Here is a 24,404-nt window from a genome sequence, read left to right as displayed (position 1 = left end):
TATCTACAGTTTGCGAAAAAGTCACAAATTGGGGAAAGAGAGAAAGCTGTGAAACTGGCACAGTGGGGAAACTCTCTTTAGTTAAGATAATCATTAGGTTATTATGTTTGTCCACTTTTTCCCAGTTGCCTATAACGCTGGGACCCTTTTGTCCGACCACCTGCCTGAAATTCTTCAGGCATGTTGGCTGAATATCTGCAGATTTTATACTGTTTGGATGGAAAAGACTAATGTTACAGCAACAGAAATCTAGCTGGGTTTTCCATTGCAATCGATTGGGAGACAGACACATTTTTACTGAGCAAGTCATGGTCAAAGAGTTCGTTTCTCATAATCCCAGAGGAAGAGTGGCTTAGTTCAAAACTTGCTGGAATTTGGGCACCTCTGGTTAAAGTCGATAGCCTCTGTTTGAATAACTGTTGTCATTTTACAGGTACTAGTTGTATTTCCCACCCCACACATCTGCCCTAGAAACCACACTGTCTTCACACAAATGGCAGCCGGGAGGGGGGGGGGGCTCTCTCTGTGTGTATATGTAACCTCTTTTGAGTTCTGTTCTAGTTGCGGTCATATAATCGACACACCTTGGTGGCCGACCCTTATGAAGAAGCCTGGAACCAGATGTTGCTGAGGAGGCAGAAGGCTCGACAGCTGGAACAGAAGGTACCATGGATGGAAGGAAGGCTGTAGTGGTGGAGAGTTTGGTGTGGAGGTTCAAAGTGTGAGCTTCTCTGCAGTGACTTCCAGATACCAGTTGCTGGAAACCAAAGGAGGGGGAAAATCCTCTTCTCAAGGGTTTCCCAGGGGCATCTGTTTGGCCACTGTGAGAACAGAATGCTGGACTAGATTGGCCACTGATCTGATCCAGCAGGTTCTTCTTAAGTTCATCTTGAAGAGAGGAAGATAAGAGGGGAGACGTCATTGGAGTCTCTGAGGTGAAGAGCCCTTTAATTAATGGCTGCTGTGTTTCTGATTCCAGATAAACAACTACCTGACGGTGCCGACACACAAAATCGATTCGCCCACCATGTCAAGGGCGCGCATTGGCTCAGGTGAGGGGAGGAGGCTGTGGCAATTTCTGGAAATTAGAAATCTGCAACCGGGGCATGGTGGACCATTTGGGAAGGAAGCTTCAAGGCACTGCTGCTGTGTTAGCATTCAGTTACCCCACTAACTTCATGCCCCACAAGTTTCGCTTTAATGGCCCTGCTTGCAGGCTGTCCATAGCACACAGTGAGAACAAGATGCTGGACTAGATGGGTGTGTGGCCTGATCCAGTATGACTGTTCTTATGGTGCAACTCCAATAGTCCTGGCCCATCTGCAGGAGGTACCAAAGGAACTCTGGTGTATGTGTGTGTGTTTAATGCAGGGTTGGAGAACCTGTGGAACTTCACAGGTTGCCAGAGTACACATCCCATTATCCCAGGCCATTGGCCATGCTGGCTTAGGCTGGTGGAAGTTGGAGCCTGACACCAACGGGAGGCCACAGGTTCCCCATCCCAGGCTAAATGCATTTTGGAGCAAAGGGAGGCTGCTACCTTTGGGAACAAAGCAATTTGTATTTTGCAGAGAGAGGGAGAGAAAGCTGAGGGTCTTGGAATGCGGAATTCTGCACTGAGCGTTGGCTTCTTTCCTTGTGAGAGGCTTGCAGGGCAGACACGGTCCCAGCAGCTGCTCGCCCACTTAGGGTGGAGCTGCAGCAATAGCCTCTCGCAAGTGCCTTCGCTACTGCTTTGGGTTCCAGAAATTCCCAGGTTCAATCCCTGGCATCTCCAGGTGGAGCTAGGAAAGACTCCTCCCGAAGAGCTGCTGCCTTTCAGAGCAGGCAGTATTGAGCGAAATAGACCAATATTCCGACATGGTATAAGGCAGCCTCCAAGGTTCCTGTGCCATAGGGCTCCAAGGTGGCTGAAGATCTTCCAAAAGATGCAGAGTGGCACATGCTGCCAGTAGGCAGGAGGAGCAGGGAAAGGGATGCGCCGAGCGATGGAGAGCAGAGAGAGCCAGCAGACTCTTTGAGGGTGAAGCGAAAAATCTTCAGGGTCCCTAACCCCAGTTGGATCTGGGTGAATGTTTTCTCCTGATCCCCAGCCTCCTTCTGCTAGACCCTCAGATCAAAGGAGAACCTGCCCACCAGGTCTCCGCAAGAGGTACCTAACAGGTCTCTGCGAAGGATTGATCTCCTCTCTTGTGCCTTTCTTCTTTCTTTATCAGACCCCTGCCTATAAATAAGACTGGTGCTTCTCCTCCTCAGCAGGTAACGGAACCAAACCCAGCCATCCCTGCTGTGATCTATACAAGCCTGTCTCTCCTTTCCCCTCCCTGAAACCAAGAATGAAACCCAGCAGTTTCCTCTACTTGGTTAGACCCCCATTCTTACCTCTCCGCCCCTGTCGCCCATCACTTCGTGGACACTGTGGAAGTTGTTTGTCCTCCTGTATTAGTCATGTTCTGCAACTCCCTGGCGGTGTCCTGAGAGACTCAACAGTCCTCATTTCAGAGAACTGCCAGGGTTGCACAAAAAATGAATGTAAATGCTCCAGGGGGCTACTGTGTTCATGCCCTACTTGTTGGCTTCCCACAGACATCTGGGTGGCTACTGTAAGTACCAAATGCTGGACTAGATGAGCCTTGGGGCTCATCCAGCAGGACTCTTCTTATGTTCCAGCTTTACCCATCCACAAAGTGGCGGTTGCAGCTCTTTATTGACTTGCTCGCTGCTCCAGCCTTGACTCTTAACTGGCTTCATTTAGGAATAGAGTGTAAAATATAGGGACATTTTGTAGTCTTGTGGGGGCATATTTTTGACAGTGAAGAAATACCTGAAAACTTTTTTTGGAGGGGGGATTTAAATACATGCAATACTTTCTTATCAAACCTCAATTATTTTCCTACTTTAACAGGCTGAGATGTGGCATTTATAACTTAGCATGTAATATTTGGCGTATTTATTAAATTTACAGAGCAATCCTTTATGTGTTAACCCAAAAGTAAGATGCACTCTTTAGAGGCGCTTTCATCTCAAGAAACCAGACACAGGGTTGCAGCCCCCAAAGTGTGCATACTTTGAATATACATGTCACAGTCATTTGAAGGGAAATATGAAAATGTGCCGGTCAAGGGAGGTGCCAGTCAAAAGGACAGCAGATTTGGGATACTTGCTTCTAGTATATCTAATCTTAAAACAGGTCGCCGGAAGAAACCAAGCAGCTATTCACAAGCAACGAAGGCGCTCCTAGATGCAGAAATTTATATTGGATTTGAGTGTTGTATATGTTTATAGTGTACATATGAATTATTGCTCTCTAATGCTGTTGATTGAGGGGACACGAACATATTCATACTACACATTTTAAGTGAGTAAAACCTTGTATTAAAAAGTCTTTTTTTCCAAAGGACAAAATATTGAATAGGAGTTTTTTCAGTGTTCCTCCAAATTTTCCTGGTACATAGAAGGGTTAGATATTCAATCAAATATACAGGGGAGAAAACTCCCTCAGAATTACATAGCCAATCACAATAAGTGCTACCTCAGCAAAGACCATCCCACTCTGATTGGATGCTAAGCAACAGCTCCAGCCCCTCTTGGTTAGCTGGCTTCTTGGCAACAGAATTAACCCTTAAGTTACAACAGAATGATCCCTGCTGTTGACCTCCAACATGATCTTTCCTTTCCCTCTCCAGACCCTCTAGCTTATGACCCCAAGCCGGACTCTGAGAACCTCCCTATCATCACCATCGACCCTGCGTCCCCGCAGTCTCCAGAATCTGTTGACTTGGTGAACGAGGCACTGAAGGGAATGAGCCGCCTCCCACCATCCCCAGAAGAAGACGAGGATGAGCAGGGGCTGGTAATGCGGGCCAAAGAACCTTCCTCTCCAGGCACAGATGACGTCTTCACCCCTGGAATTGGCGACAGCCCCAGTAACCAGCGGATAATGCGATGCTTGAGTGACCCTGGGCCTAGGCCCGATCCTGACGAGGGGGAACCCTTCATCCCCAAAGGCCAGTGAGCTCCTCCCCATGCACTTCTAGACCTGACCAGTAGGGGGAGCTTCCTGCAAACACACACATACCTTGGGCTTTTCTCAGTTGCTTTCTCCTCTTCCTCTCTCTCCCTCTCTCTCTCTCTCTCTCTTTGTGCTCTTCATTTTGGAAGCTTTACTAGGAGGTGAGAAATAATAACCCAAATGGAATGCACATCTTATGCCAGCTTGGCTGTTTTGCTAAGGAAAGCGGCAGGCATAGTGGGTGACCAAAATCCCTTGTCCTGAAAAATGCCAGAGCCCTGCTCATCCCCTTTTCCGCATTAAGAGGAGCATCCCTTCCTCTGGGATGGGTAGGGTGGCAAGCTTTGCCCTACTGCTACCTTTCCCCTTAGTGCCAAGAGACTGCTTTCGTTTAGGCACCTGAAGTCTCTTGTTCTTTTGCACTTTAGAGAGCCCTCTCTTTTCTCCTTCTTGCTTTGTTGCTGCTCTGATTTTCCTTTCCAAACACACTGGAGAAGACGAGGAAGTGCATCTTGTATCAGGTATAGCACAGTCTGGGGCGGGGTGGCGTGCTGTGTCACCCCAAGCCGGTCCCCGGCATTCCTGTGGGCCAGTGGTGAAGCTGGAACTCTGTGGGATTTGAGTATGGCTTTAAATCACCAGCTGCACTTCTCTTCATTTTTTTCTGTATATTTTGCTTGTCGTCTTCTAGAGATTGGCAGTAGCTTCTCCGCTAAAGAGGACTCTTGAAAGAAAACACTGAGCCAGGCGTGCTTTAAACCAGGCGTGATTTTTAAAATTTTATTTTAGAGCACTTCTGGCTTCGAAGGAGTGTGGCATTTTTCTGACACCAGTTTTCTGCACCAGGTGGTTGGTTGCGTTAACAAAGCATTCCAATCATATAGAGTTTGTGGATTTCTTTTAAAATCCCATGAAACCATAAGAAAATTATTCTAGCCTTTTGAACGTTCCAAATTTCAGAGTCACCTGGTTTCTTTTTGTTTCACAAGTCTGTTAAGTGTAACTAAGCTGTTTGCTCCTAGAACCTGAGCGGTAAGTGTGCTCCGACACCAGGGACTGATCACATGTCGTCACCTGTCTAAAATTCTCCAGCATACCTTCCCCTCTTTTCCTGGAGTTACCCACTTTCTCATCTTATAATCCAAATTACCTTTTAAAAACACACACACAAAGAGCATTTTGTTGACCAAAGATGAATACATGGCTGTACATATATAATTGCTGGTTTATTTTAACCTTAAAAAAACAACGGCACAGGGTATTTGTTTCTTTAAAAGGCGTCAAATTATTCTACAAAGGGCACTTGGGGTGCCTGCGCAGAGGGCTGTTCCACTTGTCCTTTGCCAACCTGGTGCCTTGCAGATGCTTTGGGTATGCAGTTTCCCATCAGCCACAACCAATGCAGGCTGGAGCTGATGGGAATTGTAGTCCAAAATGTCTGGAAGATATCAGATTGGCTGCTTCTGTGAAAAGCTTTAATAGCCTTTTTTTTCTGCCTATAAACTTGAGAGCATGAACTCTAATAGGTAGCTGGGTTTGGGCGTTACCTTTTAGCAATATCAGCTGCAGAGGAGCCAGCTGCTTCTCCTTCCAGAGAGAACTATCTCAAGGGGCATCCTTTAACTGGTTTATGACCCATCGCCCTCTGACGAGCTCCTCTCAGCTCTGTTTTCCCTCACCTGCCTGCTAGACTCTGCTCTCCCTCCGGCCTTCACTCTGCAGTGGGCACCCTCCTCCGATAGATGGTGCTAGGCCAGTTGTTCCCAACTTGGTGCCCTCCATATGTTTTGGACTACAACTTTTATCACTCCTGACCATTGGCCATGCTGGCTGGGGCGGATGGGAGTTGGAGTCTGCCATTTTGGAGGGCACCCACATTGGCTACCCCAGAGCTGCTCCCAGTGCCTCTTTCAGTTACCTTACTTCTGGTTTCCAAAAATCTAGCCCCTCATTATCCTAGCCTATAAAACTCATGTCTCCATCCCTGACCACCAAATTATGTATTACGGTGGAGCGCCACAACTATTCTACAACTGGGAATAAATCCAACCTTGCAAATAACAGCAAGGCTTTCGTGTCTGGAAGTTCCAGGAAATTCCCTCCATCCCCCAGGTGGGGGTTCACGAAGACAAAGTGTTGCCTACTGAGCAAGCAAATCACATGGCTGAGACGGTGCCTCTTCAAAGCGGCAGGTGGCAGAAGGGGCATGATTGAATGTTCTCACATGTGAAGGTGGGGGGGAATCTGAATGCGGGTTATAATTTTTGCTCTGACATGGTTGTTTCCAATATGCTGGGCATTTATAGATAGGTGGGTATATGGGAGTCTTTCAGCTGCACCCCTGCCCTGAATTCTCAAATGACGAGCTTCATCAAAGAGTGGTCTGCTCACTTCGTAGAGTTGGCCCTTAGCCAAAGATGGCTTTCCTGTGAAGGCATTGCAGGGATTCCCCATTGCTTACCCCCAAAGAAAAAGAAAGGAATTCAGAAAGGGGCATAGAACTGTCTTGCTCAGTGAGGTTGCTTTCCGCTCTATACCAGGGGGTTTGGGACCCTATGACCCTCCAAATGTCGCTTGACTACAACTACAACATCTGCCAACATGCCCAACAGCATGGGATGATGGGAATTGTAGTCTAATATCTGGAGGACGAGAGGGCAGCCTTTCCCATCCTGGCACCCTCCAGATATTTGTGTCTTCATCTCCCACAGGGCTTGTGGGATGTCTGGTGGGTTTGGGGGGTGGGGGGGCAATCCTGTGTGTTAGGTTACTGCCCTGCACTGAAGTGATCTATATCTGCCCAGTCTGAGCTGATTGTGTTTTGTCCCCCCCCCCCTTTCTGAGGATGGGTGTGTTGGTGGTGATGATAAGACCAAGGTAGAGAGTAGAATGAGTTTCTGCACTTTAGACACCAGTTCTGGATATTGCAATTCTGTTATTGAAGCTTCTTTCAAGAAGTGTGCCCTTTACAGAGCCATGCTGGTGCCTGCTGTCCCCCCCTTCCAGTAGTTCTTAGTTCCTCACCCCTATCCCACCCCATCCTGAAGGGGGCATTTTAATTTTCTGCCCCCTGTGCTGTGCCTTTTTAGCCATACAGTGTCTGCCTGCGCAAAAATAAAATAAAAATGGTGTTGTGATTTGCCGCTCGCTCTGTCTGGTCCTTCCCGGCTCCAGCCGGGACGGCTAGACTAGGCCTGTTAATAGCTCTCTGTGCAAACCTGTCCATCTTTTCTCCCACCCAAATAGCAACACCCTCTCTTTCCTCCAGCATGCTCCCCCCACAACAAACACACAAGAGGGGAAGAGCTGCAAGAGGCACAGGTAAGAGGGGGGAAGAGCGGCAGAAGGGGGCTCATCCGTCTCGCCCCCACTCCCACCACACGGTTCTGTGTACTCTCGACCTAACCTGGGCCTTGCCATAGCGCTCTGCTTCAGGCTGAGCAGAGATCAGTAGACCGCAGTAGCCTGTATGTGCTTTCATGTACAAATGTTCTCTCTCCAGCGGGAGCTGATAAAGCAATGAAAAAACAACTATTGTATAAAAAAAAAGAAGTGTAAAGAGAGTCTTTTTACATAAATATTCTAATAAATGAATGTTTTAATTTTTAGTGGCCTGTACTGATTCCTCCCTACCACTATCTTATGTGCTCTCTGTTTTGTTTTTTAAACATCACACACACACACACACACACACACACACACACACAGGATGCTGGGAAAGGTTAGCTACTTTTTGATGATTTTTTGGAGACTTGGAGCACATCATCGCCATACATTTAAAGCACTCTTAGGCCACTTTTAACAGTCATTAACTTTTAACCCCCAAATAATCCTGAGAACTGCAGTTTGTTGGGGTGCTAGGAGTTGTTGGCAGACCCCTGTTCCCCACACAGAACTATAATTCCCATAGCCCCCTAGAAAGAGGGATTGATTGTTAAACCTCGCTGGGAATTGTCGCTCTGTGAGAGGAACAGAGGTCTCCTAACGGCTCTCAGCATGCTTAACAACTGACATCTCCCATGATTCTTTGGGGGAAAGCCATGGCTGTTTAAAGTAGCGTAATAGTGCTTTAAATGGAGGCAGAAACTCTCTCTTTACTCTGAAAAGGTCGATCCATGAAGGAGAGGGTCACTTGTGCTGATTGGCCACTGGGCACCGACCTTCGCATGTTGCGCCAAAGTGGGAATGGCCCCCTGGGAGCAGGGCTTGGCAGGAGCAGGGAGGCCCACTTGGGCTGGTGAGAGCCTGGACAGGTTGAGGGATAATGAAGGGAGAGGCAAATTAGCAAGAGCGGGAGGGCTTGGGTGCTGCAAACAGCCACGTCGCTGTCCAAGGAAAAGGAAGGAAGGAATGGGAGAGGGGGGGAGGAAGAGATGATAGTAATAATAATAATAACAACAACTTTTTATTTATACCCCGCCCTTTCCAGTTCAGAAAACCGGGCTCAGGGCGGCTAACAACAAATTTAAAACACTTAATTGTGATACAACAAAAAACAGCATAAAATACAGTATAAAAGCGTGAATAACAAATTCAAAGTTCAAAAATCAATTTAGGGGGAAATCCATCCAATAAACATTAGATGATCACCAGGGCTAGCTAGCTAAATTAGTCCTATTTGGGCCAGCAAGGAGGCCAGGGGAGAATTAGCTGTGGGATCCCAGAGCGGGTAACCTTAATAAAAAGGGGAGGGGAGGGAAGGAAGGGCAATAAAAGATCAGGCTAAATTCAAATTGAAAGCCAGGCGGAATAGATTATGATGGTGATGCAAGTGAAAGAGAAGTCCCACATGCATTGTCATGCCACTTCGATCAGCGATGGCTTCTCTTCAAAAATCCTGGGAACTGTAGATTTGTTAACCATGTAGCTCCAACGTGCTTAGGGAAAGTGCCACAAATCACTGGACCACTAGGGGGCAACCTTCCTCCTCCAAATGTTACCCCAGCAAGTGATATTTAAGAAGAGTGTTGCTTAGTCAGACAAAAGGCCCAGCATCCTGTTTTCCACAGTGGCCAACCAGATACCTATGGGAAGCCCACAAGCAACAGCACCTTTCTCACTGCTGTTCCCCAGTAACTGGTAATTCTGAGGCATTTAACCCTGCAAGTTACATGTACTCGCCTTGCCTAGTAGTCATTGGTAGCCCTTGTGCTCCATGATTTTGTCTAGTGGTAGTGTAGGCAATCCATCTTTAGCTCTTTGTTTCTGGTATATGAGATGACTGCAATTTCCATACATTCAGAATATAACAAGTGATCAGCAAAGCTCCATTTCTTGCTCAAGACATTAAGCTTTCCCAGGAAAATAAGCTGAACAGGTTGAGGCACTTCTGGATGAAATTAATGATCTGGATCCATTTCAGACTGGTTCCAGGCCAAGTTTCGGGACCAAGAATGCTTTGGTTGGCCCTGGCAAAGGAACTGTGCCATGGGAGGGGGCAAGCTGTGTTGGCACACCCAACTCTCAATGCCTCAATGCTAGCATCAGCTGTGGTATCCTTGTGGAGCATGACTTGGGGGATTAAAGGAACCAGGCTATAGTGCCCCGGTCTGCTTCTAACTTTGCCAGGTTATTCCATAAAATGGTTCTGCAATATTAATCTTCTGTTTGGAAGTGTGGGTTTTGACAGGGTAGCTCAGGAAGCAGAAGGTGGAAGGGAAGCAGTGGCTGAGTCTGGAAAAGCATAAGGCAATTCTCAAAATTGTTGGGAAATTCTGGGTTCTTTTTAAAATAGGAATTTATGCAGTGTATAGATATCTGAACAATGCATTGATGTTCGATCTAAAGTGGTGAAATGCCAGATTGTGTTGGCTCTGCCTTTGCTCTTCCTTCAGAGACAACAGCAAATTACTACAGAGAAACGATGGCTCCTGAACATTTCCCTCCACCTAATGCTCTAGATGTAGCATTTGTGGGTGCTGGTCACAGTTTCCACAAACACACTCAACACAATGCCCCCGTCCAGCCTTTACTAACATGGTTGTGCAGCCCAGATATGGTTGGACTACAACTTCCATCATCCTTAACCATTGGCTTTGCTCACTGGGGCTGATAGGATCAATAGTCCAAAACATCTGGAGGACACCATGTTGAGGAAGGCATTGTGGGAGAAAAAAGAGCTCTGCTGATTTTTCTGTTGTCAGTATTACTGCTATTTTTATTATTACTTCAGCCTAAGATCACAGGGAGGGTCTGATGCTGAATTTTATATACCCCACTAAATCTCATATTTATTTGTGGTTGTTGTTGTTGTTGTTTTTAAAAAAAACAATAATGGAAGATCCTCTGTAACACAATGTTATGTGTTCTAAGGGTAAAACGAAAATATGAGGTTCAGACTATCCATATTTGTGGCTGAGACAGTGGAAATCTCCATCTCTCAGGCAGAAAGAAGTTTGCAAACCATAGAAATGACAAAATATTACAGAACAAAAATCACACTTCAGTTCAATGAAAAGAAGCTGTTTTGAAAAAAATGTAGCTAGAAACAAAAAGAAAATTAATATTTAATGAAATGGGGAAGGAGGGAAAGTGAAATGAAAAGAAGTGGTCTATGGGCTCTTTCTGATCCTGTGTGAGAGAGAGCTCACAGGTCCTGTTCATGATTCCCATGTGCTCCCCATTCTGAGATCTGTTGTGACAAACTCTGAATCTGCCTTGTCCTCAAACCTGTGTTTAGGGCTGACTTTGCTGCTGTCAGCAGATGACTCACCAGTGCAGAGTGCTGTTCAGGCCTTTCCAGGTTGCTGTTCAAGGGCTAAAGAACAGCTACAGACAGCAGCACATGAAAGCCAATTCAAATATTAAGGAAAAACACACACCACAGTTGCCCTGGGACAGCACCACTTAGCAACGCCGGCTGGCAATTGTTTTGAATGCTTCTCTTATCTCGGAAGTGCCTTGCATGTGGAAAGCTAGCATGTCAAGGAGAAAGGTTGTGGGGAATCGAGATGTGCTAAGTTTCTACACGCAGGGAGTTTTTGGTGTAAGGGGCTATTAAAATTTGACATCCCTTGCTGCCAGGCCCAGCATTAGCATTATCCTAGGCTACAATGATGAGGCATTGATTATTTCTCAGCACAGTGCCCTCTGGTTAGACCCCTCAATAAACCTACCTAGTGGGAGCAGGAAACAGTATCTGTGTCTGGGGGCTGCCATCATTTATCGGGGAGTTGTGGGACTGGTGCAGGGCTGGTGCTACTGTTAAACAGAAAGAGGCAGCTGCCTCAGGTGGTGGATGCTGAAGGATGTGGTACAGAGAGAGCTGTGTGTAGGGAGAGCTGTGTGAGAGATTCAATCCAGTTCACAATCCCTTTATGAAACAATGTGAAAACTAAAAGAGAGCCATCCTTTGATATTCACACTTCTCCAAATTTAGCAATGCAGTTCTGCAGCAAAGAAACGTATACTAGAATGCACGCACCTGTTTAGAATGTGCATATATTGGTGAAATGAACATGCAAAAATGCACTATACACATACAGTGGTACCTTGGTTCTTGAACTTAATCCATTCCAGGAGTCCGTTCAACTCTCGAAACGGTTCGAAAACCAAAGGGCGGCTTCTGATTGGCTTTAGGAGCTTCCTGCACTCAATCGGAAGTTGCATTGGATGTTCGGCTTCCAGAAAATGTTCACAAACCAGAACACTTCCGGGTTTGCGGTGTTCAGGAGCTGATTTGTTCGGAAGCCAAGGCATTTGTGTACCAAAGTACCACTGTATTGTAGAAGATGGCACACCAAATGTGTACACGAGAAGAAATTTGCACTAAGATACTGATGAATTTACCTTGAGGGCTTAAAAGAAAACATGCACAAACTAACATGGAGAACTTAACTTATAACTGAAATAAGTGAAATTGACAGATTAGCTCATCCTTAATGGTGGCATAAGCTTTCATATACTACAATCTATATTGTTATGTGCATGATGTGTTATATAGATGTTGCCAGGGAAGAGAGGATTGTAAACAGTGAGGACAGAGGAAAATGAAATGCAGACACCACAGACAGTGATAATCGCCTTATTAACAGCAGCCATTCATAAAACAGTTGCTGGAGACGATAGCATAGACATCCTGGCTTCGCTCATTAACATCTATAGTGTGATAAACTCTTTACAGAAGTTAGAGCTGCAGTGTGGTCTTCTTTGAGAGAAATTTGATTACCAGTTTCTCAAAGACTTGACTCTTCCCTCACCCCATTCAGGAGCTTTGTTAAGTATAAACCCCAAAATTTGGGATTTCCTCAGCGGGTGCCAAATAATTTTATTCATTTTGTGCTGTTTTGTACTGAGAACCCCGTGTATTGTACCACTCCCCAAACTGAGATACTGAGGCTAGGGGCTACAGGTATCCCCGCCAAACCCAGTATGGTCCAATTCACTCCAAACCGGTCCCAAACTTTTGCAAGAGTTTCAAACCCTTCTGCACCACAAACCCCACTCCCAAAATGAAAAATTGATACTAAAACCTGGGATCCTAGTTAAAGGCATTGTAGTTGGCAGCATCAATTGACTCCATTTGCACCATTGTGGAGCACAAACCCAATGTTTTGCCTTGCCCTGTAAAAATTTTGGGGTTTGTACTTAATAAAGCTCCATTGGCATGCAGTGCTAGCAAGTTTTTTTTGTTTTTAAGCAACCAGAGAGAGGGGGGAACTGGCAAGAAGGAAATGACATTCAGTTCACTATTCAACCTAAAAAAGGTGGGCCATAAACAGCTTTGGGGCTGCCAAGTTGGGGGCAGTTCCCATTTCACCTTGGGAGCAGAGACAGACCAGGCCACTCCTGCCTCTATGATATAGAGGAGATGGGGTGCAATCCATTGGTGTGCCACTGGGCAGTTTCTGATGGGCTCCCAGTTACTGCTGCTGGTGGAGTTATTTGCCACAATTTCTGGACCTAGGGATAGAACCTGGGACCCTTAACACTCAAAGCTGATGCTGTACCACTGAGCCACGGACCCACAATTGCCCCCATTGAGAGGGCAGACTTTGCTTCAAGTTCGCTGCATCACAGATGTGACAGAGGCCACATCTCACAGAAGCAATGTTGAGTCTCTACATCACTCCACAGCCCCCTTCAAAATTCCCATGTCACCACTCACTGCTGGTTACTCTAAGGGTCAAACCTAAACGACTTGCCTTGTTTTGTAATGAACACTGCCTCTCTTTTTCAGCAATTTATGGCATTCATAAGCCCGCTTAAATCGTTCCCATGCTGTTTCCAGTGCCATTTGTCTTTTTTTACTCTCACTGTCCCCAACCTTGTTGGCCTTCGTTGGCGTTTAATCCTATTGGCTGTGGCAACCTCCGAGTTTTGCCAGCAGCATCACATCTACAAAGCTACATCCAATACAGTGACGACGTGAGCACTTGCAAATAAAATAGAACAGATCATTGCTAGCCAACCAGGCTGAAGAGCAGGGCAGGCAAGTAAGTCCAAGAGCATTGAGGGCAAAGAAGAGAAATCAAAATGGTGCTCAGAAGAAACCGTTGCCAGGGGGACAAAGCAGTGCTGTGCATCACTGAAACAATGTGCCGAGGCATCATTTCTAGACATTTGTTCAGCTGTGTGGAATGTGCTGATTTTGAGATTAATATCAAAATTGGAGGGCATTTCACACAACCCTTATTACTTCTGCACTGGATAGTAAATAATTTTCACAGACTTCAGCAGTGGGTATAATTGCAGTGCAATAAAGTAAATCACTGTGGAATTTAGTCGGGTGTTTGACAGCAAGTACCCTTCCAGTTCTTCTTCTTCTATTATTATTATTATTATTATTATTATTATTATTATTATTTTATTTTATTATAGGATAAAAAGTACATAATTACCAGTGCACAGTAAGATAATATGCAAAGAAGAAAGAAGCAAGACACATGTAAAAACAAAACAGAATGGGGGAGGCACCAAAAACTTGTATACCTTTCAAAAAATTGTCATTATAGTTAACTAGACCTCAGCTTATTACTGTATTTATAAAAATGAATTCCAGCTATCACTAAATTTGTCCATGGCAAGTCTACATTTGCATGCAACTTGTTCATGTGTAGTGAGTTTGTACATATCTTCCAACCAATCATGGAAGGGAGCTGCATTTAATTTTTCCAGTTCATGCACATTGTCCCTTTGTCAGATTCCAAGTGCCCTTCCAGTTCTTAATTCCTCTCCTTGCAATGTGTCCAGTTCCTCCAGTTCATTTATATCCCCTTTGCAGGGGGTGTTCCCTGTTTTGTTTTGTTTTTGTAGTCCCCGTGCCTGCTGCTTCCCTTATCTCCCTTGCCACGCCTTCCTTTTGAAGGTGCCCTGACTCACTTGTTTTTCAGGTGGGGCCGAGGGAGAGGGAAGCCCTGGAATCTGCGCAGAGCTGGGTCGCATTCAGTGGTTGGCCTCCTGGATGGGTTGATGAATGGCAACTGGCTGGACCACATCTTGCTAGCAAAGCAGGAAGTCTGTTGGTGGTGTCAATATATATATATATATTGCGTAAGCCGGGTCCAGCAATTAGCATCACAGCCAGCCAGCCAGCCAGTCCTGCCGCTGTGCCCTGCCCTGCGCAAAGCAAGGCTTTCTGATTGATGCTGCAATTTTCTTGCTTTAGAAGCATTTAGTAATTAAGCTCACCACCACCTCTTTGCGATGGCTTCCCTTTGCATCGCAACGAGGAAGCGTGATAAGAGTCATTTGCACACTTTGGCTCAGATCAAGGCTGAGGGACTTTCAAAGATACAGGGAAATGCTATTGCATAAATGCACACAGTCCAGCACTCCCTGATTGGAAGCTCCATATTTCCGTGGAGGATAGGATGACACACGGGGACTGCTCTGCCTCCCTTTCACCTTGGCGTTTCTGAAGAGTTCTGGCCCATTTGCTTGGCACTCGTTGCCCCAAACTAGGCCACACAAAACCGATAAGCACCCGGCCAGTTGTGTAGCGAGCTGTAACATAGAGGCAAGTAGTTCTGGTGCTTTTTTTCCACACCAGCAAGGATGCCTGTTATTGGAGCGAAGCTTACTAGAGTTAGAAAATGGTGGGGTTGGAAAACAGGTTTGGCATGGCACATATAATCCCTTTGCTACACAACATAGAAAGCTCATTTGTATGGACTCTACTGCTGCCGGATGTGTCCAATCTCACTCCCTCTCGCCATGGTTTCCCCCAAAAATGGCTGCCGCCAAAACAAAGCACAAACAAACAAGGAAGTAAGTAAGGAAATGGGCTGTTTGGGTGAGTGAATCCATGGTGCATATGGCAAGGTTGGGCATAAATCTTTGGGTGTGGATAAGTGAATTTTCCAATAGCAAGCAGGTGGATAGCAGGACCTGCAGGCACAATTTTTTAAATCCTGTACTCTGCCTTTGAGAATTTCACCATCTTTCCCTCTCAACTTTGATTATTATGAGTGCAATTCTCTCCCCCCCCCCCCCATTCATGGAGAATGGGTGGGTGAGGAAACGAACAAGAAGTTTTCAGCACAGTGCTAATACCCTTACACCGCCCTTTGACAGCTCACTGTTTTATTACCATTGGATGATCCTTATATATAAAGGATCAACACAGCTGCCTGCCTTTCTGGATGCTTCTTTAGGGCGTGATTATGGGCTGCCCTTATTATCCATAGTGACTGCAGCTTAAGGAATTAATGCAGAAAGCTGCATTGGAAGATCATCAGCTCAATTATCTGGGTTAACTGACTGATATATGATACCTTGGGCCTGCTTTGCAGAAGTGGGAGAAAATAAGTGCATACCCTCTAACATGCCACAGAGGAAAACTGGGATGCACATCTTTCAGGGACGAGCTACCACAGGAGTCATGTGACTTGTGAGAGAGCATGGCCCTCCAAAACGGGTGTCTTTTGGGGCTGCGCTCTCGCGGGAGCCAAAGCAATACATCCCGGGATCCACTCAGAAGCCAAGATGGCGTCTATAATTCTAGGATGTCCTGCTTAAAGTGGGACAGTTGAGAGGTATGTGAGTGGGATATACGATTCTTGCCCCTCAGGTAATTTGTGTAAGGTCTGTATAGTGGACTTCACAAGAGGCAATGGATCTAACAATTTTCTTTGTTTATTGTTCCAGTGTAATTCTATCCCATGTTTCCGCACACAGCTCCTAAGGCAGGTAATAAATGTAAATAAATACAGTGGCACCTTGGTTTTAGAATGTTCTGGAAGTTGAATGTTTTGGTTTCCGAACACTGAAAACCCAGAAGTAACTGCTTTAGTTTTCGAAAGCTTTTCAGAAGTCGAATGTGCCACACGGCTTCCATATTGAGTTTTCCGTAAGTAAATGCTTCGGTTTTCGAACGTTTTGGAAGTCGAATGGTCTTCTGGAATGGATTACATTTGAAAACCAAGGCACCACTGTACAGTCCTATAAAAAAAAGATAAAAACTATTATTGTTGTTGTTTAGTCATTTAGTTGTGTCCAACTCTTCGTGACCCCATGGACCAGAGCACGCCAGGCACTCCTGTCTTCCACTGCCTCCCGCAGTTTGGTCAGATTCATGCTGGTAGCTTCGAGACCACTGTCCAACCATCTCATCCTCTGTCGTCCCCTTCTCCTTGTGCCCTCCATCTTTCCCAACATCAGGGTCTTTTCCAGGGGGAAGATAAAATCAATAAACTACAGTCAGTTAAAACCTTTCAAGAATGGGAAGCGAAAGCATGGAATTAGATCACAAGCCCAAGGTCTGTCTGAATAAAAGCTCTTCATCTTTGGGTGGAAGGGCATCACAGAGAGAGAGAATGCTTTTCTTCTTTCTTAATCTTCTTAAGTATATTTTATATTTTTCCACAGAAGCTTGTAGCTCTCTGAAAGCTTGATTCCACCCCCACCCCCTGGGAATCATTTGGATGAAGCATGAATTGGACATAAACCAAACTAGCCTTTTTTTCTTTTTTGTGTGTAAAGGAACGAATAGGAATGGGAATCAATTCCGTATGGGTCGACTTGAAAGAGAACTCTTTCGCTTTAAAATGAACTTTTCAAGCTGTGGATTAGGCTGTGCTGAAAAATTGACTCCTTGCAATCAGCAGTCTGAACTGGTAGAATCCAGACTCTATTCTGTAAAACTGGTGGTTTGGTAAGTGGTTGGTGGGGTTGGGTGGGAGAGAGCCAAAATGAAGAGGAGAAAGATAAAGGCCTCCACCCAGACTCTGGGAAAATGGTCCTGAAAGAACTCTGCAACCTCAAATTCCAGCCCCTTAACAAGCTGCCCCAGGCAGCTCTCAGCTTCTTTGCTAAATTCACAGCACTGATGTGACTCCCTAATAGGACTCTGTAGTAATATTAGGGCTCAAAACAGCACTGGTTACTGAAAGAGCCAGGCAGGAGGTGCACAGGGAGTGGTATTAAGACACTGAACGAGGAGAGGACATTACTTACATCATGTCCATGTCCCTTAATTAAAATAATTGTCTTTAATAGCCAAAGCAAGGAGCCTTGCTGCAGAGTCTCCCTTTGTAGGGCATTTTTTGCCCCCGGGGAGGTGGAGTGGCAGAGTTGGTTCTCTGGCTGCATGGCTTTAATGGGATCCTGTCCCTTGGCCCAGTTCCCAGGGCGATAGAGATCAGCAATCTGTGGTGGTGTTGAACTGGGGAAAACTGGCCTGGGATGGGGTGGGGGCAACCTAACTACTTGGATGTGCTTCTTCACTCAGTTGGCCTCCTCAAATATGACTCCACCTTCTCCAAAAACGAGCAACACAAACACATTCACTAAGGATGGGTGGAACTGTTCTTTTAAGTTTCTCTGTTTCTCGTTTTCCCCAATCCTAAATTCAATTCTCCAAAATTCCACATCAATTCACAGATTCTTTCTAAATCTTCACCAGCATTTTGGTGAGAATTTCTACTAATTGACACCTTTTTTTTTTTTTTACAACTTGGCCTAATATACATGATTTTGCAAAACAATTTCCCCAGTATACTCATTTTTAATGTTATTTTCAACAAAATACATTTTTAGTGCATTATTTACCATAGCACATGCATTTTTGCACACATTCCTTGGCTGGAGAGCTGCATTGCAAAATTTAGAGAAGTGCAAATTTCCAAGAAGAAGAAGAAGAAGAAGATGACGACTGTGTTTTGGAATGTGTATTGTTTCAGAAAGTGAAAATTAGGTAGGTTCACCCTGTGGGGTGGGGCCAGTTAAGCCTATGTCCAGAAAACCAAAAAGATTCTCCACCCCTGAACCACACTGACTGGCAGCAGCTCTCCAGGGGTCTCCTAGCTAGAGCTGCCAAGAGTTGAACCCGGAACCTCCTGCATGCAGAACACATGCTCTAGTTCTGGCCTTTCTCAAAATAAGGTGTGTGCATGTGTTTTAAGACACACAGGTCTTTCAGGGGAATCTGCATATGACCAGAGGGCAATCTGATCATGGCTATCATAGTAAATCAACCCTTTCTCTTTTGGGGCGCATGTGTTGATCAGGGGTTCTGAATTTATTCTGTGTCTGCATCTAGGTGCCTGGCAAAAACATTCCTTTTAAACCAGGCCTTTGGTTGATCTGGTTGACTTCCTACACCCTCTTAAAATGTGGCTCTTTTGGGGGGGAGGATGTTATTGGGTTGCTGTTTTTATTTTGATTATATATATTTATTTTGTTGATCTTTTCTGTGAACCACCCTGAGACCTCCAGGTATAGGGTGGTATATAAATTCAATAAATCATCATCATCATCTTACTTTCCTGTAGCTGCTCTTCAGTTGCCTTTTAGTCAGCTGAGAGACCACCATGCCCAGTTTGGGACCTTAGCTGAGAAGGAAAGCGTTTGGATAGAGAAGCTGTGGGGAGGTAGGGCAGGGCAGAGCAAGTCCCCTCACCCTTTGCTGTGAAAATCAGAGCCACTCTTTCCTCTGCTACTGCCATGTCACCTTTGGCCCTTTGCCACCTGCAATGGATGCACGGGTTGCGCCACCTGAAGTGGCAACCCCATCTCCATTCCTGTTAATGCTGCCTTTGAATTGCAGGCACCTTTTCTCTGCCGTGATGATCAGCAACCTCGTTAGCAAGCAGGGCTGTTCCTGTGCCAACTGCAGTAGGCGGAGTAATTTATTGAGTGCTGCGTGGGTGAATGAACTTGTGTAGCCTGGAAGAAACTTGCAAAGGAAAATGGGACAAGGACAACCTGCCATCTATAGTAAGGTTACCAGATTTTTTTCAATGAATCCGGGGACACTTTTCAACTTCAGTAGGAATGATAGGATTTTGTATGGGGACTGATTTGTAAATCCAGGGACCGTCCCCGGGAAACAGGGACATCTGGTAACCTTAATCTATAGGCCAGCCTTTCCCCCTTTTCAGTTCTTATCCTAAGGACTTCTCAGTCTTTATCCTAGAAGGAAACTTGGACAGCACCCATCAAAATTGCGCCTAGGATGTAAAACACACCGGTGTTTGATTTACAAAGGCGGAACATCTGAAAGAGTTGGGTATGTCTAGCCTGGAGAAGAAGAGATTAAGATGAGACCTGATAGAGGACTGACATGCAGAAAGAAGATGGAGCGGACTTGTTCTCTCTCTTTTTTTTTAAAGTAATATTTATTAAGTGTTTAAAAATTACAAAAAGAAGAAAAAGAGTTAAACAAAGCAAAACAATACAATACATAAAAAACAAAAAACACTGCTTATCTTAACAAAACAAAAACAAAAACAAAAACAGAAGCAATTAAAAACACATCCAATATTTCCATATCTTGTCTTTTATTTACTTGTTTCGACAACCTCCTCACACCTCCCTTTTTTGTATTCTAGTTCAGTTAGCTATTTCAGCAAATCCTTTCCATCTTTCTCAGTTTTTGTCCTATAATTTATCTTAACACAATCTAACCTTATTTTTTCCCCTTTGGCCCATTAACAGTCTATTTTTACTTAATTCTTTATAACATTTCTGCTAAAGCCATATAACTTCATTCCAGCATCCTTCTTTTTTTTTTAAATATTTTATTAAGGGTTTTCTTGTTTTACAGTGTAAGTGTAACGCCTTGTATTTTTTCTTCCATGTAACATTTTTACAAATCCGTTTCATTTGTTGAGGCATTAGGGAGAGAAGAAAAAAGAAAAAAAAGAAAAGAAAGGGGGGTGGAGGGAGGGGAGATGGATGGGGGTGGGGTCAGGTAGCGGCGTTTCTATTATGCTTAATGTATGTAGAGTTTGGTGTCAGCGTGCTTGTGTTGTTCACTTGTGTTCCTTTGGTGGTGAGAGAGGTTGAGGTTGGCCTTGGGTGTGATTGTTTGTTTGTGATTGGCTGTGGTGATCTTTGTTTTCGTGTGTGAGTGAGGTGGGTGGGTGTTTTCGATCAGGTTAGCCATATTGATTTGTATGCTGTTGGTGGATTATTGTCGTTGTCCTGTTGGGCTGTGTATGTGATAAAGGGGAGCCATACCGGGGTGAAGGTGTCTTCTTCTGTTTGTCCCCGTGTCAGTTTCAGTTTATTAGTTAATTTTTCTAGTAGGGCTGTTTCCCATACTATTTGGTACAATTGGTCCATGCTTACTCCTGACAGGTCTCTCAAGTGTCTGGTTATCGTGTTTCTGGCTGCTGAAAGTAGGTGGGTTATGAGTTCTTTGTGGTGTAAATGGGCATTGTTGTCTTGGAAGATGTTTAGTAGGGCCAATTCTGGGGTGAAGTCTAATACTTGCTTAGTTATTTTACATATTTCTTGTATGGCTGTTGTCCAGAATAGATGGATTTTGGGACACTCCCACCACATGTGGAGGTATGTGCCTGTGGGGGTGCACCCTCTCCAGCATTTTGGTGAGGTTCCTGGGTGTATTAGCGCTAGTTTCCTTGGTGTTAGGTACCACCTGTAGGTGAGTTTCAGTGTGAGTTCTTTTCTTTTCGTTGATATGGATTTAAAGGGGGGTTTAGACCACATTCTGGTCCATTGAGTGGGGTTAATCTCATAGCCTATGTCATTCTCCCATTGTTTTTTGATTGCGTCTAGGGGATTTGCGGGATTTTGGAGTAGTATTTTGTATATTGCGGATACCGTCCCTTTACCGTTTCCCTTTGTTATTAGGAGGAGGTTTTCAAAGGTTGTCAGGGGCCTAGTTGCTGCTGATTTTACTGTTGGGTTGTTTAAGAGAGCATGTAGTTGGTGTTGTGTTATTCCAGCATCCTTCTAACATTCATTAATTTTACAGTGTTTCTGTAAATAGTCTTTAAATTTTTTCCAATCTTCTTCCACCGACTCTTCTCCCTGGTCTCGGATTCTGCCAGTCATTTCCGCCAGTTCCATGTAGCCCATCAACTTTATCTGCCATTCTTCCTGGGTGGGTAAATCTTGTGTCTTCCAATACTTTGCGATAAGTATTCTTGCTGCTGTTGTAGCATACATAAAGAAAGTTCTATCCTTCTTTGTCACCAATTGGCCGACCATGCCCAGGAGAAAGGCCTCTGGTTTCTTCAGGAAGGTATATTTAAATACCTTTTTCATTTTATTATAGATCATCTCCCAGAATGTCTTAATCCTTGGGCACGTCCACCAAAGGTGAAAGAATGTACCTTCAGTCTCATTACATTTCCAACATTTATTATCGGGCAGATGGTAAATTTTTGCAAGCTTGACTGGTGTCACGTACCACCTGTAAATCATTTTCATTAAATTCTCTCTTAAGGCATTACATGCCGTAAACTTCATACCTGTGGTCCATAACTGTTCCCAGTCAGCCATCATGATGTTGTGTCCAACATCTTGTGCCCATTTAATCATAACAGATTTCACCGTTTCATCCTGAGTGTTCCATTTCAACAGCAAGTTATACATTCTTGATAAATTCTTAATTTTGGGGTCTAACAATTCTGTTTCCAATTTTGATTTTTCCAACTGGAAGCCAAGTTTTTTATCCAAATTATATGCCTCCATTATTTGGTAATAATGGAGCCAGTCTCGCACTTTGTTTTTTAATTTTTCAAAGCTCTGCAGTTTTATTCTGTCTCCCTCTTGTTCCAGAATTTCCCTATATTTTGGCTATTTGGCCTCCATATTGAGTTTTTTCTGAGCCTTTGCTTCCATTGGTGACAACCATCTTGGGGTTTTATTTTCTAACAAGTCCTTATATCTTATCCAGACATTAAACAATGCTTTTCTAACAATATGGTTTTTAAACGCTTTATGTGCTTTAACCTTGTCATACCACAAATATGCATGCCAACCAAATACATTGTTGAAACCTTCTAAGTCCAGCACATCAGTGTTTTCAAGAAGCAGCCACTCTCTCAGCAAGCAAAAAGCGGCTGATTCATAATAAAGTTTAAGGTCTGGCAGGGCAAATCCACCTCTCTCTTTAGCATCAGTTAATATCTTAAATTTTATTCGAGGCTTCTTGCCCTGCTCGACGAATCTGGAGAGATCTCTCTGCCACTTCTTAAAACAGTCCATTTTGTCCAAGATTTGCAATGTTTGGAACAAAAACAGCATCCTTGGCAATACGTTCATTTTTATCACAGCACGGACTTGTTCTCTGTGGCTCCAGAAGGCAAGACTAGAACCAGTGGGTGAAAATGTTGTGTAAGCAGATTTTGGCTAAACATGAGGAGAATGCACTTAAGACATGGGGAACCTTTGGCCCTCCAGATGTTGCTGAACTACAACTCCTGCCAGCCCAATCATGCATTGGCAATGGCCAGGGATGATGGGAGTTGCAGTTCAACAATATTTGGAAGGCCAAAGTTTTCCTGTTGTTGTTGCAGCCTTCATTGTGCATCTTGCAATAAGGACAGAGGCAGTTGAACTAGAGGACCTTCAAGGACTCTGCCACTTTGTGTGGTTCAAAGAAGAGATGGAGCTAATGAAATGATGTGGCCCCAGCAAGCATTCCTGTCCCCAACATGCATATCCTTTGGTGTGATGAAGGTGGCACCTGCTTTGTTGTGATCACCTGCCACAACTCCATCCACATTTATCAGCCATCATGCTAAAAGCTTATTTGGGTACCAGAGGTACCTAACACCACTTTTCCTAACACCATGTAAAGTGCTCAAATTATTTAAGTGCTTGGAATGTGTGTGGTCCCCTTTATCTGAGCATCAGCCTACTATTGTCTTTATATGTGAAGAAAGGGCAGTCCTTTGTTTAATTTGGCTCCAGGTAGGAGACAAAGGTGGATCTTGATCTGCCATGGGCACAATCCACAGAAAGCTCCTATTTATTATGTTTATTTATTAAAAAGTATTTATATCCTGCCCTCTCATAAAATATCAGGGCAGTGTACAGCTATATAAAGACGTAAATACCATTAAAAGCAGTACAGAAGTTCTCCTGGAAAAACCTCATTGGCATGACATGCATACACGTAGGAACACAGGAAGCTGCCTTATGCTGAGTCAAATCCATTGGTCCATCCAGCTCTGTATACAACCGACTGGCAGCAACGCTTCAGGGTTCCAGACAGGGAGTGTTTCAGCTGGGGAATGAATGAGTGACCATCTGCATGCATGCAAAACAGGGGATGAGGTAGTGTGGAAGACCATCATTTCCTGGAGTGCAAGAGAAGGCCTCTAGCGAGGGTCCTGCCTTTAGTCCTGCAGGGCAGGATGTTGTGGCATCAGATTCAGCGGGCTGCTGCCTGCCAGCTTCGGTTCAGTGGTTCCTTGGTCACCAGTATAAAGCTCAGAACTAGGAACCCATGACGTGGCATGGCATCAATCCCATGGTGCCCATTCTGTTCCTAATTGCAAAGCAAACGCCATTGAGCCGCAGGCAGTAGCCAAGCAGATGTTTGAAGTGGCAGCAGAACTTTCCTGTCACTAAAGCAAAGAGACAAAAACACACACACCATCAGCCGCTTTACTGTGCAGTGGTACCTCGGGTTAAGTACTTAATTCATTCCGGAGGTCCGTTCTTAACCTGAAACTGTTCTTAACCTGAAGTACCACTTTAGCTAATGGGGTCTCCTGCTGCCGCCATACCGCCGGAGCACGATTTCTGTTCTCATCCTGAAGCAAAGTGCTTAACCTGAAGCACTACTTCTGGGTTAGTGGAGTCTGTAACCTGAAGCGTATGTAACCCGAGGTACCACTGAATGTTTAAAAGCAAGCCCACTCCACGAAACTTCTTGGATTTCATCCATGACTCCCCAGAATTGCAGCTATCACCTGCCCCCCTTCACGTTCATGGGAGAAAAATGGTCGCATGAAAGAGGGAATGGGCGCAGAGAGAGGTTCATCATCGCTTGAGTCTCTCCATAAAATATGAGAATGGAAATGTGCGTTCATTTCTCTCTTTGATTTGTAAGAAGTGTAAGGGGCCTTAAACCCTTTTTGGCACTTTGGCACTGAAGTAGGAAAAGTAGGCTTGCCATATTTCAAAAAGTAAAATTTCTGACACCCCCAAATTTTTTGAACTTTTTTTTTAAAGGAAACCCACGAAAACA

At 44.7% G+C, this 24,404-nt stretch overlaps 1 protein-coding gene across 1 annotated transcript in view; it reads left to right on the top strand.

The window, feature by feature from the left end:
- Window positions 1-7,620, top strand: part of SLC9A1 (solute carrier family 9 member A1) — a 71,974-nt gene extending 64,354 nt beyond the window's left edge. The window contains exons 10-12 of the mRNA XM_083626997.1: window positions 562-663; window positions 980-1,052; window positions 3,687-7,620. Of these exons, the coding sequence (XP_083483123.1) occupies window positions 562-663; window positions 980-1,052; window positions 3,687-4,015 (504 nt within the window). The 3' untranslated portion in view covers window positions 4,016-7,620. The remainder of the gene's footprint in view (window positions 1-561; window positions 664-979; window positions 1,053-3,686) is intronic.
- Window positions 7,621-24,404: the final 16,784 nt, after the last annotated feature.

The sequence above is a fragment of the Podarcis filfolensis genome (genome assembly GCF_964270895.1).
Source record: "Podarcis filfolensis genome assembly, chromosome: 8".
Lineage (NCBI taxonomy): Eukaryota > Metazoa > Chordata > Lepidosauria > Squamata > Lacertidae > Podarcis > Podarcis filfolensis.
The sequence above is the reverse complement of the archived record's forward strand: the minus strand, read 5'-3'. Positions and strand labels throughout refer to the sequence as shown.